General features: G+C 42.7%; 1 protein-coding gene across 1 annotated transcript; it reads right to left on the bottom strand.

The window, feature by feature from the left end:
* Nucleotides 1-378: 378 nt before the first annotated feature.
* On the bottom strand, nt 379-13,466 carry anxa11a (annexin A11a). Its single transcript, XM_079729698.1, has 15 exons — nt 13,359-13,466; nt 10,001-10,304; nt 9,485-9,567; nt 8,217-8,450; nt 7,681-7,768; nt 6,959-7,053; nt 5,743-5,856; nt 5,070-5,160; nt 4,536-4,615; nt 4,044-4,100; nt 3,765-3,858; nt 3,445-3,540; nt 2,225-2,283; nt 1,924-2,046; nt 379-1,102 (listed from the first exon to the last, which is right to left on the bottom strand). Exons 2-15 carry the CDS (start codon nt 10,290-10,292, stop codon nt 1,043-1,045), a joined length of 1,566 nt encoding a protein of 521 aa, XP_079585824.1. The 5' UTR covers nt 10,293-10,304; nt 13,359-13,466; the 3' UTR covers nt 379-1,042.
* Between the last annotated feature and the right edge of the window lie 1,160 nt (nt 13,467-14,626).

Below are 14,626 nucleotides of genomic sequence, written 5' to 3'. Positions count from 1 at the left end.
ACCTCCGACTCCTTCTTATTGATCGTGATTGAAGTGTTCAATTTAGTGCAAATATAGCGCAGCTAGAGACCACACTTAATTAAAATACAGCCTTAAGTCCTACATACAGCCGTTCCCATATATGTATTTAATCCGTTGTGGAATCACATACGCCAGGAGTAAGATAGGTATTTTGACGTTGCATATTTCAAAGGCTTCGTGTGTTTTGAGTGCATAACTAGACTAAATATTTTAATAACCCTTTTCCATTTTTTGTTATTACGTCTATTTATGGATTTTAATGGTGACATGCTGGGCGTTAAAGGGAACGGCACTACCCTCTAGTGGATAATTGCAGAAACTGAACGAACAGATCGAGATAGGGCACAACCATTTTCACAGAGTATATGAGTCTTTATTTACTGAGTCCGACAGACCAAAGCTGTAAAACGTATGAAATATTCTTTAAATGGGTTGCGTATGGTGCTGTAGGCCTACATTAACATGCAATTTGATAAAAATATGTATCAAGCCAAACAAGAACAAGTACATGTAAACTGGAAGATGAAACTTATAGCATGTGCAAAATGTAAAATAAATTTGAATGGCAATCATTTTCTTCTTTGGTATTCATCCATTGGCTGGTCTGCATATTATTCTACACATAATGGCTAAATATAAAATGAAAACACAGGCAGAAAAACAATCTCAGATAATATTGGCACAAATTAAAATATACCATGGCGTCCTTTAAAAAATATATAGCTTTTAAATTCCCTGTGATATATGATTTTTTTAGAAATCTAACCTGATTAGACTTAACACATTTGATAGAAATATATAGCATAGACGATATAACAAAAGTGAAAAAAGCAAACATTTAAACCTATTGCTTGCAATATGAAGAACATACAGCCGTCATATTTCGTGCGCTTGGAACTCAATGATATTTCTATCGATATTTCTATCGATTCCATGGGCATGGGCGAGCAGCATTGTAGCTATACAATGCGTAGTGTAGGTCAGCTAATATGAGAAAGGGGATAGGCTTGGCACGGTTGTCTCAATCGCTTCCTCCACAGAGCTTCAGGAGAAGTTTCTTATAGTCTCCAGATGTGTCTCCCTGCAAAAACAAATAAAAACATATAGGGGTCAGCAAGAATCCTCATCCCCATCTTCAAACCACTTATCCGGGGTCGGGTTGCAGGGGCGGCAGCTCTAGCATGGGGCCCCCGAAAGGGGTCAGCAAGAATGAAGTACAATCATAACTTTTTAAAAGATGTTGACAGCCCTGTCTTGGTGATTGCTTGTATCAAACAATTAAACATGCAGAAATTCCCCCAAAATTGTAAATTGAATACACCAAATCTTGTTTTTTTTAGGTTTTCCGTGTTTCTGTAATAGTTTCCTCAAATTTACACATATCGTTTTTTTTGCATTTCTTTTTGAGGTTCTATCCATTGCAGACATTTTGTAATCCAACTCGACTCCAAATACAATTCATTTTGTAAAAAAATACTAAAAATATATTTAGAATACACAAAGAGAGAGTTGGAAAGAGAATAATAGGGATAGGGGAGGGTAATAGGGAGTCCACAAACCAATTCGAGAAGAGAAGCCCCGATTGGCCAGAAATTAGGCAGGAGCAGTCTAAAAGCTAAATTGTTTCACTCAGCAGTCAACTAGAAATACATATTTTTGCATTTCACACACCAATACCTGACAGATGCCTTTACCATATTTACAAATTACACTAAATTGATAGCTCTTACATCGATCTTAGACATAGGTAGGATATACACGCCTGCCTGCAATAACTTCGAAGAGGCCTACATAAGGCCGTGGGTTCTGCCGTCTCCGCAGATATCCACAAATGTAGGCTAATATACCCAGTGTATGCATGTGTTTACAATGAGTCTGGGGGGGGGCAGGGGGGGAACTTACAGAAATGTCTGTGTACAGTGACTTCCCGTAGGTCCTCACGTATTCCTGGCGGATGTCCAGCATGTCAACCTCAGAGCGAGTCACCATGATCCGCATCAAGGTCGAATCCTTGGTCCCGGCTCCCTGCGAATACAAATACACATAGATTCATTAATAAACCAACACACGCAAGCGTGCACACACACACACACACACACACACACACACACACACACACACACACACACACACACACACACACACACACACACACACACACACACACACACAGTGTGCTGGAGGAGAGAGCGAGCTGTCTCACCTTCATGGCCTTGTAGAGCCTCTCAGCAAAGTATCCAGGGGTGTTCTTAATGCACTTCACTGGAGAGGAGACACACAGGGGAAATAGATAAGCACAACAAGGCCTACTGCTAATTTAGCACAACATTCATCTCTCGTGGATTGCAGGCGCAAGGTCACCACCAAACAGCTAGATGGTGATGGTGATGATCAATATAAATAGAAGATCTTACTAAAGTCCTGAAAGGACTGAAACAATTACAAATTAAACACTGCACACGAAAGGAGGAAACATGTGAGAGTGTATAGCACAGTAGGGCAAAAAATAGAAATTTCTGTCAGTGAAATTAATAAAAAATGAAAAGGACACAGCACAAACACACACGCGAGCAATGAACACTGGTTCACTATGAAGATAAATCTTCATAGAAATCAAAAATGAAACACCTTGATATGTTCAAAAAGCAGGTTACTGTACCATAACCCTTTAGCAAAGACAGCAACGTTGAGGAAAAAAGAAAAACAAAAAAACTATTTATACATTGAAGTATACATCTAGACACTCGTGACATGGGCAAGCCCTTCATTACACTATGAGTCAGCCATGTTGTTCCATATCATCATCATGTTAGATAATAAAACATTGTCCCTTGCTTTGCACTGACTCATGTCATGTCTTTATTTAGGTCATGTTCGCTCAGCACGTCACACCTGTGATCATACTGGGGTGGGGTTGGGCATTCTGGATCATTCACGCCAGGGTTTCCCCGACCTGATTCCACTGTGATTAAGTCATGAATGGCTCATTAGCTCATGAACGGCCGGACGTGGCATTATCTTATGAATGGCTTAAGACTAAATGTACGAAGCATTGATAGAAAAAGTAGCTAGAGTAAAGTAATAATAGTAATAATAGACAGCAGCCTACATGTTTGATTGTGTAGATCAGAAACAAAACCACATGATACATGGACGATGAGATGGCTATAAATTGCAGACTGAAATGTGTATTTTCGTTAACATTAACCTCAAAAAAATGTGTCCTGCGCACATTGAAAGCTTTTTATTCGGGTGTTATACAATTGTATGACATAATTTCTGCTTGAATACACCAGAGCCCTACTGGAATCATTGATCACTCTAAAACCACATGAGCACATCAACATAGTGCACCTCACCAAAACCTCAGCCCTAGGGGAAACACTGCTCTGTGTGTTTGAGGGAGTGAGTGAGTGCTCTTACCGACGGCCAACATGCCACTCTCCAGGTTCCCAGACATCTCACGGGCGATGCTCTTCTCGATGTCCCTGCCACTCATCTGCTGGTACTCCTGGAACACTACACGAGCACACGCACACACACACACACACACACACAGACACATACACACACCTGTTAGACCTGAAACTTTGTGCTCACAATTAGAGGTCATCGACGCTGTCAAATCGGCTTGTGTTTAAGAACCAAGCTGATAAATGAGCCTCTTCACACAATGTGTTCATGGGGACCTTGTGTCCTGTATACACCATTCTCCTGATACTTGTGTGCATGTGTGTATGCACCTGCTCTGAGGTGGGGTTTGCTGCGAGCACACAGGATGGCGTTGAACTTGGACTCGTCTGTTCCAACCATGTTCTCTCCAGCTGCGTACAGAGCCTTGAACATAGGAACAACAATGTAATGCATGCTGAAACGACATTATGATATGCCGATATAGTACAACTGGACAGGATTTAAGAGCCGGTCTGATAACTGGGTTGAACACTGGTTGATATGTAAACTAAGTACACATATAACAAACTAAAACATGGATAAGGGTAAAGCATAACAGCATATGGTACCTGAGCATCTTGTTTGGCTAAGGACACGTCCACATTCGGTCGTTCGTCCCGGTTACCCTGACAACGAAAGAAGAGGTTCACACATGGCTCATTTCAGTCATCCAAGAGTTGAGCTACAGGTCAGAAGTTCGCTTGAACTATGCTATGACTTAATCATCAGTCTTCATATGGTGTGATATCGGCATGATCTGAGGTGCTGTCATTTTGTGATGACACACATTTGTCATATTGTTATCATTGAGTAATTTACAAGACCCAAAGCAACATAGTGATTTTGGATTATAATAAAAATGCCATTACCAAGGTATAGAGGTTAGGCAACTTTGTCAAGGATACCTACAAATAGGCTGAGGACATTGAACCCATGACTGTACACCCTAGCCAGTACACTATCCTCAAACCTTTGTCCCAAGGGGAATGCTAGTCTCCTCCATACTTCTATATCACTTATATAATCATGGTAATAATATAACGTGTCACAAAAGCTTGAACCTGGGCCAGTGAGATGAGGAGCCGGCGGAAGTGGCCCGAGGTGTCTCCCTGGATGTGGTCCTCCAAAGTCTTCTTGTACTCTGGAGTCAAACGCGAAACATTATACTCATATATTGCCTTCTGGCTGATGAAAGCTTTAAATCTTCTCAGCGTGAAAGTCTGAATTGTAAGAACACGTATCTCCAGAGGATATTCAAATTAGTTTAGTTTTACACTTGATTGTATTCCGAGATATGCTTCCTATTTTTATCTTATCTGTTTATAATGATTATTCATTTTAATTTAAGACACTTCAAAGGGAATTATATTTCGTCATTCATTCGAAATTACTTTGGTTTATTTAAACTTTGTCGTTTCATTTCTAAAATGGATCTCTATCCTTTGATTTAAAATTTAAAAAAAGGATAGAGATCCATTTTAGAATTAATGGCTGCTATATAAATAAAGTTTTACTTGCATTCTTACTAACAAAACAAGAACAAGGCAAGGACAACTGAAGTTGCCACGGCACCCGCTGGTTGTAGACAGACTCACCTTGTTTATAAAGCCTGGCAATCTCCTTGATCTCTGCGTTGGAGCGCGAAGACAAGATTTCTATCAGGCAGGCCTCGTCAGTTCCAGCACCCTGTAAGTAATTATGTCTTCAGTTATTTATTCATTTGATGCCTTTTAGGATATTCAAGGTCGCCTTACAGTGCGGAACAAAAAAAACATCAGATAAAAATGGATAGATGGATTGTACTTGTCATGGAGACACTAGAAACACGAACCAACAGGAGTTGAAGGGGAAATAGAGGAGGACCTGCAAATGGTTTTAAGGATAGTCCCCCATTAACACTGTTTGACCCCCTGCCCACAACGCATATGTGCATACATCATGTGAGGGAAATGTTGACATACAGGAGTATTTCTGGTATAGGTAAGGGGGTCCTTGTGACCAGGTCACCCCAGGGAATAGGTTAAAAAGAGGGAACTAGGTAACACCCTTTAACAGATGGGTTGGCCAGATAACACAACCTAAAGAAAACAAAGCAAAAACTAAACAACATAGTTACATAACACATTTTCCATTACAAACCCAGATCCTTTCCATCCTTCAGACCACACTAACCACTACACTATCCTAACCTCTTTCTTTCTTTGGTGTTGTGCAATACAGGTTAAATGGCTGTGATCAAGAGGTGTATGGAGTGTTGCCAGTGCTCACCTTGATAGCAGTGTAGAGCTCATAGACATCTAGCTGAGAGGGGCTCTTCAGCATCAACATGACCAACTTCCTGAAGTCCCCAGAAAGCTCTGAATGCAAGTCTTTAATCAGGTCCTGTGTGTGGAAGTACATTTAGAATAACATTTAGCAGTCGCTATATTCCAAATTGTTTTCCAAGGGAGCAAGAGAAATATTAACACACACAATCACAATTGGAGTAACTACTACAAAAATATTGACATTGCTGCATGAGAAGGTTTCTGGCCAGAGCGCAGAGTAGAATATGGAACAGGTCAAGTGCTTAGGTGTACAATCTGCTGTGGAAAAATTAAATAAAAACTTAAATAAAGGAATGCTGTAAATCCCTTTGATATAATACCCTTCCATCTTACTAGCAACAGAAGCACCTGTCGTCTGTGTGTCTCTACATTGAACCACATCCCATCACATGATCAGACCATATGGGATGAGGAGAAACCAAACTATATGCATATTTACTAGGTATAAATATTAATATTATTAACTAGGGGTGTAAAGGTACACTGAAGTCACGGTTCAGACATCACGGTTCGGCATCTATGTTAGCATTGTGACCTCATAGCAGCCCGACACAGTGTAGGCTGTTAATAAATCCAAGGAAAAATAACGCGCACAATGAACAAAGATCAACAATGTAGGACGTCCAAGAAGGACGGCAAACTTTTGTGCGACATTTTCTTCCATAAACGAAGCGTTCGCCGTTGTCCAGAAATACCTCACGGATAATACTTTTGTTTGTTATTATCCCCCTGTCTCACGAAAGTGTGATTCTGTCGATCAATCAACAGACGGTGTGTGTAGCTCGAACTTGCCGGCACCCTTTCAGGCGTCTCAGTCAATACGGCTCAGTCCAAGTCACAACCACTTTTGGCTGTGGCAACACGATCCGTTCCGCACCTTAGCGAGCAGAACCGACCCGCATACGGGTTAATTCGCACAACAGTTTATTAAATTTTAATACCGCGTATTCTCCGTGTACATCCATGCGCCGAACCGTGACGTCTGTACCGATTTGGTTCAATACGAATACATGTATCGCTACACCCCTAATATTAACACAATATGTATCTTTGAGTAATCCTTCATCCTTTATGGACATTAGCGTAAAGTTGAAACAGGAGAAACGAAGAATCAATATTTGCTTTCTGCATCTGTATTTAAATAAGGCAACTCTCACCTTGCCGTAGGCAGTTTTGTAGGACCGGAGCATGGGCACCCTCTGCTTGACGGAGCGAGAACCCAGCAGCTCTATTATGGCCTGCTCATCAGTTCCTGCACACAACAATCCACCATGAGAAGCACGACACACTCAAGGTTAACCAGAATACACGCTGGCTGGCTCACTTCCTCATTCCTCATAATAAGGTCAGGGGTCTGACAGTCAATCCATAAGCTGTTTACACTTAATAATTTCAGCTTTGCTTTCTTCCGGTTGTCTTATCTAGCCGTACCCATCTGTTAACTATTATTGTCTAGTTCCCCTTTGTGGTTAACCTTCTGCCTGGGCTGAACTGGTCCCAAGAAAGCATTCCCCCCCTTATCTATACGAGAACATAGGCAACTCTGTCCTTTACGTAAATATTTCCCTCAAATGATATGAGGTGTCCTATCTGTCCTAGACACAGTACCTTATTAGGAAATGTCACGCCAGAAGGCATTATTCTTAAGACAGCAAATTTATATTTTATGCATAACTTTTTAAAGGGATTTCTTTTTCATGGGCTTCATAGCCAGGGCAAGTGAAGTGGGTTGAAATAGAGAGAGGTAAAGACAGGACAGGTCAGGATCGAACATGGATCGCTATAAGGTCTATTGGCATGTTGTTGGCATTGTTGGCATGGGTTGAGCCACCACGCCTAAACGACTGAAAGTATTTATCACCTTTTGACAACTACTTACCAAAGCCTTTCATGGCCTTCCTGAGGACCTCAGAATCCCTCAGTGGGTCAGCACCCGGAAAATCTTTGATGGATCCCCTGAATCCTCTCTGGGAGAACAACACAGGCTTTTTAAAACCACATATCAGGAAGCACCATGCAAATACCCTATCTGGGTATTTCCATGGCAGCTTAATCCAGGACATACAAGGCCAACAGCTTCTGTCTCTTGTCCTTTTCCAACTTCTTTTCTTTTCATTGTGGATAACACACATACGCGTCAGTTTTGTCTCGTGCACTTTTCAACCGTTTGCCTCATTATACTTCTTTGCCTCTTTTGTGCCTCACCTTTTCGCAACAAACACCTCGTTTAACAAAACAGCCCTTGTAACTTGGGAGCCGTGAGGTTGAGCCTCCTCTGTTAAAGCAATCCGCTTTGTACAAACTCCGATTTACTCGGCATCAATCGATCCGACCTTCTCCTAACGACATTCCCCTTTCCGCCTACTCTCCACCGCGGACGTCGTCCACGTGGACTACCTCCCGACGGCTGCTCACGTTCATCGCAGGTGCCACCGGCATGGCTCCGCCTCCTCCGTAGCCCGGCATGGACGGGTTGGGCGACGGGACTTTGGGGTACGCGGGCATTTGCCCGGGGGCTCCGCCGTAGCCGGGCATCGACGGGTTGCTGGGGGCGGGCGCCCCGCCGTACCCGGGCACGGGCTGGCCGGGCTGCCCGGGGTAGCCCTGGGGAGGGTGCTGAGGCTGCGGCTGCTGCATGGGCCCACCTGGCTGTGAGTACAGGCCATACACCTGCTGGTTAGGAGGGGGTGCACCGTACCCCCCGTGAGGAGCGGGGTACCCCAGCCCGGGGGCTTGCGAGAAGGCAGGAGGGTTAGGAGGGTAACCCCCCATAGACGAGGAGATCAGGTTAGCCTGCGGTTGAAAAGAGATGGAGGAGCACATAAAATGTGCATGCAAGCAAAAACGGGAAAGAAGAACACGTACCGGCATGCGAGGGGTTTAATTGCCACGCCTCGTTCGGATTTGTCTGTTGTTTATAAGGGGACGGTGTATGTGTGAGGAACCGCCTGTTAGCTTGGCTTCAAGGGGGATGAATGATGAAGGCTATTTGCAGCATTTGATTGCTTGATACAGGAGGAGAGAAGTGGGAGCGACTGGCAGATAGTTAACTAACAGGAACCGATTATATTTAACCAGGAGGCAGTGAATTTCCCCTGGAAATTTGTAGTTTAACAGATTAGCTATCTAGACAGATAGCATCCAGAACCAAGCGTGGACATGTTTTTGATTTGAAATGAACAGGGTTGAACCGACTTCGGTCACACTGAACACGGAGATGGTGATAAAGAAGTAAGACAACAGAAGGCAGGAAATAGGATGATGAAAGTAAAAAAGGAAAGGAAGGTCGCTGCAATAGGGACAACATGCATGGACGGAAGTTGCTTAAAGGGGACATATTATACCACCAGGTGTGAGTGTGATTAGCCTTACAAGCCGTTTCGAAAATCAGCACAGATCTAGGTGGACACGCCCTCTAGTGATGTCATATGGGGCAGATTTTCGAAACGGATTGTAAGGCTAATCACAATCACACCCGGTGGTTTAATATGTCCCCTTTAAAAGACAAATTGAAAGGGTAATGAGTAAAGAAGGTTGCGATTCCGAGGAATTCAAATAATTGCAGACTTGCAGAAGAAAGCGGGATACTCTTACCGTCAGACACACATTTCAGCTGAAATCACGTGATTATCCCATATCAAGTTATCATTATGACTATGGCTGTTTTTTCGTGTGTAACTCACCATGGCGGGACCGTACCCTGGGTAGGACATGTTGTCAAGACCCATGGCGGGGTATCCTCCGGTAGGCCCTCCTCCCCAGCTGCCTACCCAAGAGATGAGAGAAGAGAGGGTGAACGTCGCCCGTTCAGTGTGTCCCCTGCAGGTATCGAAAGGCACCACATACAACCCTGTTCGTTCAGAAGGTTGTTTTATTTTCCTTCTGCATGACTGCCCTGATTGTTTGCGCTGTGTGTCATTCTCACGACCCCTACGGCCTGACAAGTAGGTGAGAGTCAGCCCTGGACTCAGAAAGAGTCTACTGTGTGTCAATCCCTAAAAGTTGTTTCTGTACAGTGACCAAGCAAAAACACACATTTCAGGGATATAGCTCTCTGCCTCAAATAGGGAACATGGCTCTGTTCAGCATCATGGCTCTCCCGTCCTCATTCTCTATTGACTTACCCTCCCAAAATGTAAACAATATTCAACCCCCCCCCCGCCCCCTTAATTCAATTTTAAACCAAAGTGTTCTCTTACCTGCTGGTGGCATGGCAGGGTATCCGCCTGCCCCCTGGGGTGGGTAGCCCCCCGCTTGGGGTGGGTACCCCCCCGCTTGGGGAGGGTAGCCCCCAGCTTGTGGAGGGTAGCCCCCGGCTTGGGGAGGGTAGCCGCCGGCTTGTGGAGGATAGCCCCCCGCTTGGGGTGGGTACCCCCCTGCTTGAGGTGGGTACCCCCCAGCTTGGGGAGGGTAACCCCCGGCTTGGGGAGGGTACATTCCAGGCTGTGGAGGGTAGCCGCCGGCCTGTTGTGGATATCCAGGGTAGCTCATTGTTTCGTAAGGCTAGGGAAGGAAGGTTAAACAATTAAGGAATACATTGAGGTATTCAATGAATTAATGCTTTTGTGATTGTTATTTAGTACATATTATTAACTAAATAATATCATGATAACATCACTAACTGAATAACAGTTTCTGATGTATACACATGGTAACGTATAGGGAGCTTTGGTTAAAAGCATCCACCAATGGGCATATTATCTCTATATTATATATTATTTAGTAGACATAAACACACGTTGTTTACCCACGGCGCAGTCCAGAGATTTAGGAAGTGTTGCTGGGCAACGCCCAGCAACACTTCCCTATTGTCTTCCTCATTGTCTCCCATTGGCAGGTTAATACCATGATCGCATATTGCCCAAGCAGAAGTTTCCAGAATGCAGAGCCCTAACCCAAACCCTTCGCCAAAGGCTTTTTTCCAAGGATGTTCTAAGAAAACAGGTTTCTCTATGTAGCTCAGAGTAGACTGCAAAGGAATCCCGACCCATAAACAGAACAAAGTACACAGCGAGGTGTCTGTGAACCAACAGCCAAGTCACAGAATACAATGGCGTAATCCAGTGTCATCAACTACTGACAATTATGTAGTCCTCTTTTTAACTCCTGGCTGGTCCGCCAAATTTAGGAGTTAGGATCATATCAAGGTGCAGTTTCCAGAGTCGATACTTCTCGTTCAAATATTTGTTTGAGGGCTCACACAGGATATCCAAAACAACCACCACAGTCATCCAGTGATTCTATTAAGTCTAAGTCCTAATTGCTGTGCAAATCCTGTATGCTCTCTCTCTTTAATTCATCCTAAAATACAGTGTAAAAAAACACATGACGAGGGCGGGGCTATCAGTTAACATAAATCATTACCTGTTCCCATACAAAAAAGGTGCAACCCCACCCTGACTCCCATTGGGTAACTGTTATTCAAAACAGCAAATCACAAAGCGCCTACAACCTCTCTGTGGAACATTTAGCAGGGTGTGAAAGCTTGGTAAGATTGGCCCCCAGATCTGTTGGTCAGATCTCTTGTTGGAATGTCATACAAACAAAAGGGCCATTTGGTGCCAACAATACTAACACCTCAATTGCTCAACTACTTTAAGAAAAATTGGGGGTTAGAGACAGGGGTCTAACAGGAGGACAACAGGATGAAGGTGAATCCACATAAATCGTTTGATCAACTCCTCAAAAGTAAAGGGGGGGATAGTCAGATGTTTGGAAACTGAGCTGCACTTCCTAATTTCATAACAAGACATCAGGAACACACACTTCATGAGGGCATGAGAGGACTTTGAAAACAATCCAGATGCTAACAAACTTTTATATCTGTTGGGAGAAATACAAAAATGTGCGATCACAGCCACCAGATTTGTCACCTAATGAAGTGATATATCACTGGACTTAACCACTAGCACACCTTTGTTAATTTGAAAATTCACTTTTGCTGTAAATTCAAAATGATTGCACTATTGCACATATCTTCCACATTGTAAATACAATGTATGTACAGTAAATCTTGAATGTTTCTGTTTATAGGAGATACCGATTTTTTTGTATTCCTTTAACTTTTTATATATTTAGAATTTAATATTCTAAGATTTGATATGTTTATATATTTTGTATTCAACGTTTTATATTTCGACCTCTTCACCTGCTTTGGCAATGTTAACGTTTGTTTCTCATGCCATGCTTTTTCGAATTGAATTGAATTGTATGGCAGGGAGGTGGATAGAAATCAGGATGAGGGCGACACATACAGTCTGACCTAATAAAAGTGGGGGTCAGAGACGGGGATCTGGTAGGGACAGGTGTAAGGGCAGGGTGAGAAGGTGTCGTCATATTAACCCTTCAATCAGTCAATGGTTCGGGTCAGAGAAAGGGATCTGGCAGGGAGGGCCTTGAGGGCAGGGAAAAGGTGTCATCAACTAACAGTGGTCAGAGACAGCGCTCTGGCATGGAGGAAAACCGAATTAGGGGAAACCAATCCATATCTAACTGTTCAGCAATTAATACATTCCTCAACAGTGTCATGAATTTATCAAATTATAACATTTTAGAAATTCAGAGAGAAAACGTAGTTCACGACACATTCAGACATAATAAGTAGTCTCAAAGTCCATTTTACGATTAGAAATTCCTATTAAAAGGTTTAGGTGCGTCTGAATATTTTCTGACGTAGCCTATGAAGTGGTCAATCAAAGTGGCCACCCATTAATTAATCAACAACCATTCGTATTAATCATGGGGGGAAAAAAGTATAAATTGACATAAACACTACATTCCAAACTCTCGGAACACCATCGAAATCTATTAGGAACAAGTTTGGATACATACGAGAAATTTTGATTCAAGATTCAAGAGTTGTATTGGTCACATGCACATACAAGAAATGCAGTGCAATGAAAAGTTAGTTACATTGTATTAAGAAATACCTACGACGCCTAATTAATGGGTTGTAAATTAATTAAAAATACTTGTAATAACTGATCAAGGTTGATATTAGTCGGTATGAGGCCTATAATAGATCGATTCACAACCGTGCAGAGAAGAGAATTTTGTTGGTAAGCAATTGACATGGGCACTGTAAAGTTATCGATTTGGCCTCAGGTTTATGACATCAACACGCACTCTTAATCCGAATGTCAACGATGGTCTTTTCTAACAGCCGTAGTCTGACAATTGAGATCCTCGAGATTAACGTTAGTTCAGGCCTATGCTTTTTTTCTTAAGACAATCCCTAGAAGGGCTATGAAGGGCTATGCACGCAACGGCCGGAGTCCGACATCATTGGCCTAATGTCGGGGATTTCTCCATTTAAAATGGCAGTGGACCTACAGCCATCCGTAAAATGTTTATTTATAAACTGGCCTGAAATAACGACGGTTTAACTGGACGTTTTGCGGGCTTGGACTCGGACTCGGAGCTGCGGTAACGGCGGAGAGGAGCTGACGCCAAGCAGACAAACGTATCGAAAATAAAAATAACCACTTTAACATAGTCAATTTATGGTTTGAGGAGATCGAAAATAACGAATACATTTAAAGCAATGGCGGTACTTACTTAAGCTTTTCTGAAGTGTCTTCCTGGAACGCGTAACTCTCTGTCCTAGCCTTCTTATGTTGTGGGGGCGGACTCATATTTTCCGTGGGCTCAACCCGCCCATTTTAATGTTACCGGAAAAAAGACGCATGCAAGCCGCTCAGTGAAGTCCTGCTGTTTGTGTTTCACAACACCCAACACGCATGACGTATGTGTCACACAGGACACTATCGGAAACTATTACGGCGGCTCACCTGATCAATGGTTTCAGTGGATCAGGAGAACCCCCTTTAAATATTGTCCACACCATACCACCATTAGGTAAATTGGTCGATGTTCAGGAAGCTTATATTTTGTAAATTTACCAAAGTAGTGAAATCAACGATTTCAAAATAATTATATATTTTTATTGTGTTTTTTGGTTTACAATACTGTTTAGTCGCATGTTGACAAATCGCTATTTACAAGCGAGTGGTCTCTGTAAATGTATGTGCTCTATAACTGCCAGCAGGGGGAGTCCGAGCCAAGCTTTTAAGGTTGCTCAACGGTCAGACGGTAAAATCTCTCAGCTGCTGTGGTTTGGCTCCCCCTCACAAACTTTAAAAGGTATATTTGTAACCTCAATCCTTGTTTGTTTCATTGTGTTTGTTCGTGCAACAGTATGTATGTCATGTGTTGTGTGTGATTGTCCTGCTATCAGGTCTCTCTAGCAAAAGAGGTCTCTTACAAGGATGAGACTTACTGAATAAATAATGGTTTGATAAATAAAAACTTAAATGCATAAATAGATAAATAAATGGTGATGTTTTCTTTTTAATAAGACAACTATTTATGAATACATTATCGATGAATGGCAACTTTTTCATTATCTAAGTCGGAATGGCAAGTTTATCAGTTGGGAAAATTATAAAAGTAAATTCAACAAAGTAAGTGTGAATATTGAAGCTTCCAGGATAGTTTTAAAATGCAGCCCCCTCGAAATACCTTGACCATGTCCCTAAATAAACACCTCCCACCCCTTTTTTTCGCTCTTCACTTGAAGCGATGGCATGGGCCAATTGTTCACATTTAGCACTGCACTACAGCTCATGGTTTTACCCAACGATTCACCAAATTGGCCAATGGCTTTAATCAGTGTTGTGTTACGATTTACGTAGGGCTGCAAATCAAACGCCCTCATTCGCCCGCGTCCACTGTGACGCACAGCCGTAATGATTGCATATTCAAAGCGCCTCTGTCGTCTCTCCCGTGTAGTGAGGGGAGAATAGTGGACCATGGAGAGCGTTGCA

The sequence above is a fragment of the Pollachius pollachius genome (assembly GCF_949987615.1).
Source record: "Pollachius pollachius genome assembly, chromosome: 2".
Lineage (NCBI taxonomy): Eukaryota > Metazoa > Chordata > Actinopteri > Gadiformes > Gadidae > Pollachius > Pollachius pollachius.
Note: the sequence above shows the minus strand (reverse complement) of the source record. Positions and strands in the feature narration are given on the sequence as shown.

Excerpts from the sequence above, each read along its gene's own strand:
- anxa11a (XM_079729698.1), bottom strand. The coding sequence starts at position 10,292 with ATGAGCTACCCTGGATATCCACAACAGGCCGGCGGCTACCCTCCACAG. Across the intron at positions 7,769-8,216 it reads CGGTGGCACCTGCGATGAAC|AGAGGATTCAGGGGATCCAT; the intron begins GTGAGCAGCCGT and ends TTGTTCTCCCAG. Across the intron at positions 3,541-3,764 it reads CAAACCCCACCTCAGAGCAG|TGTTCCAGGAGTACCAGCAG; the intron begins GTGCATACACAC and ends GTGCTCGTGTAG.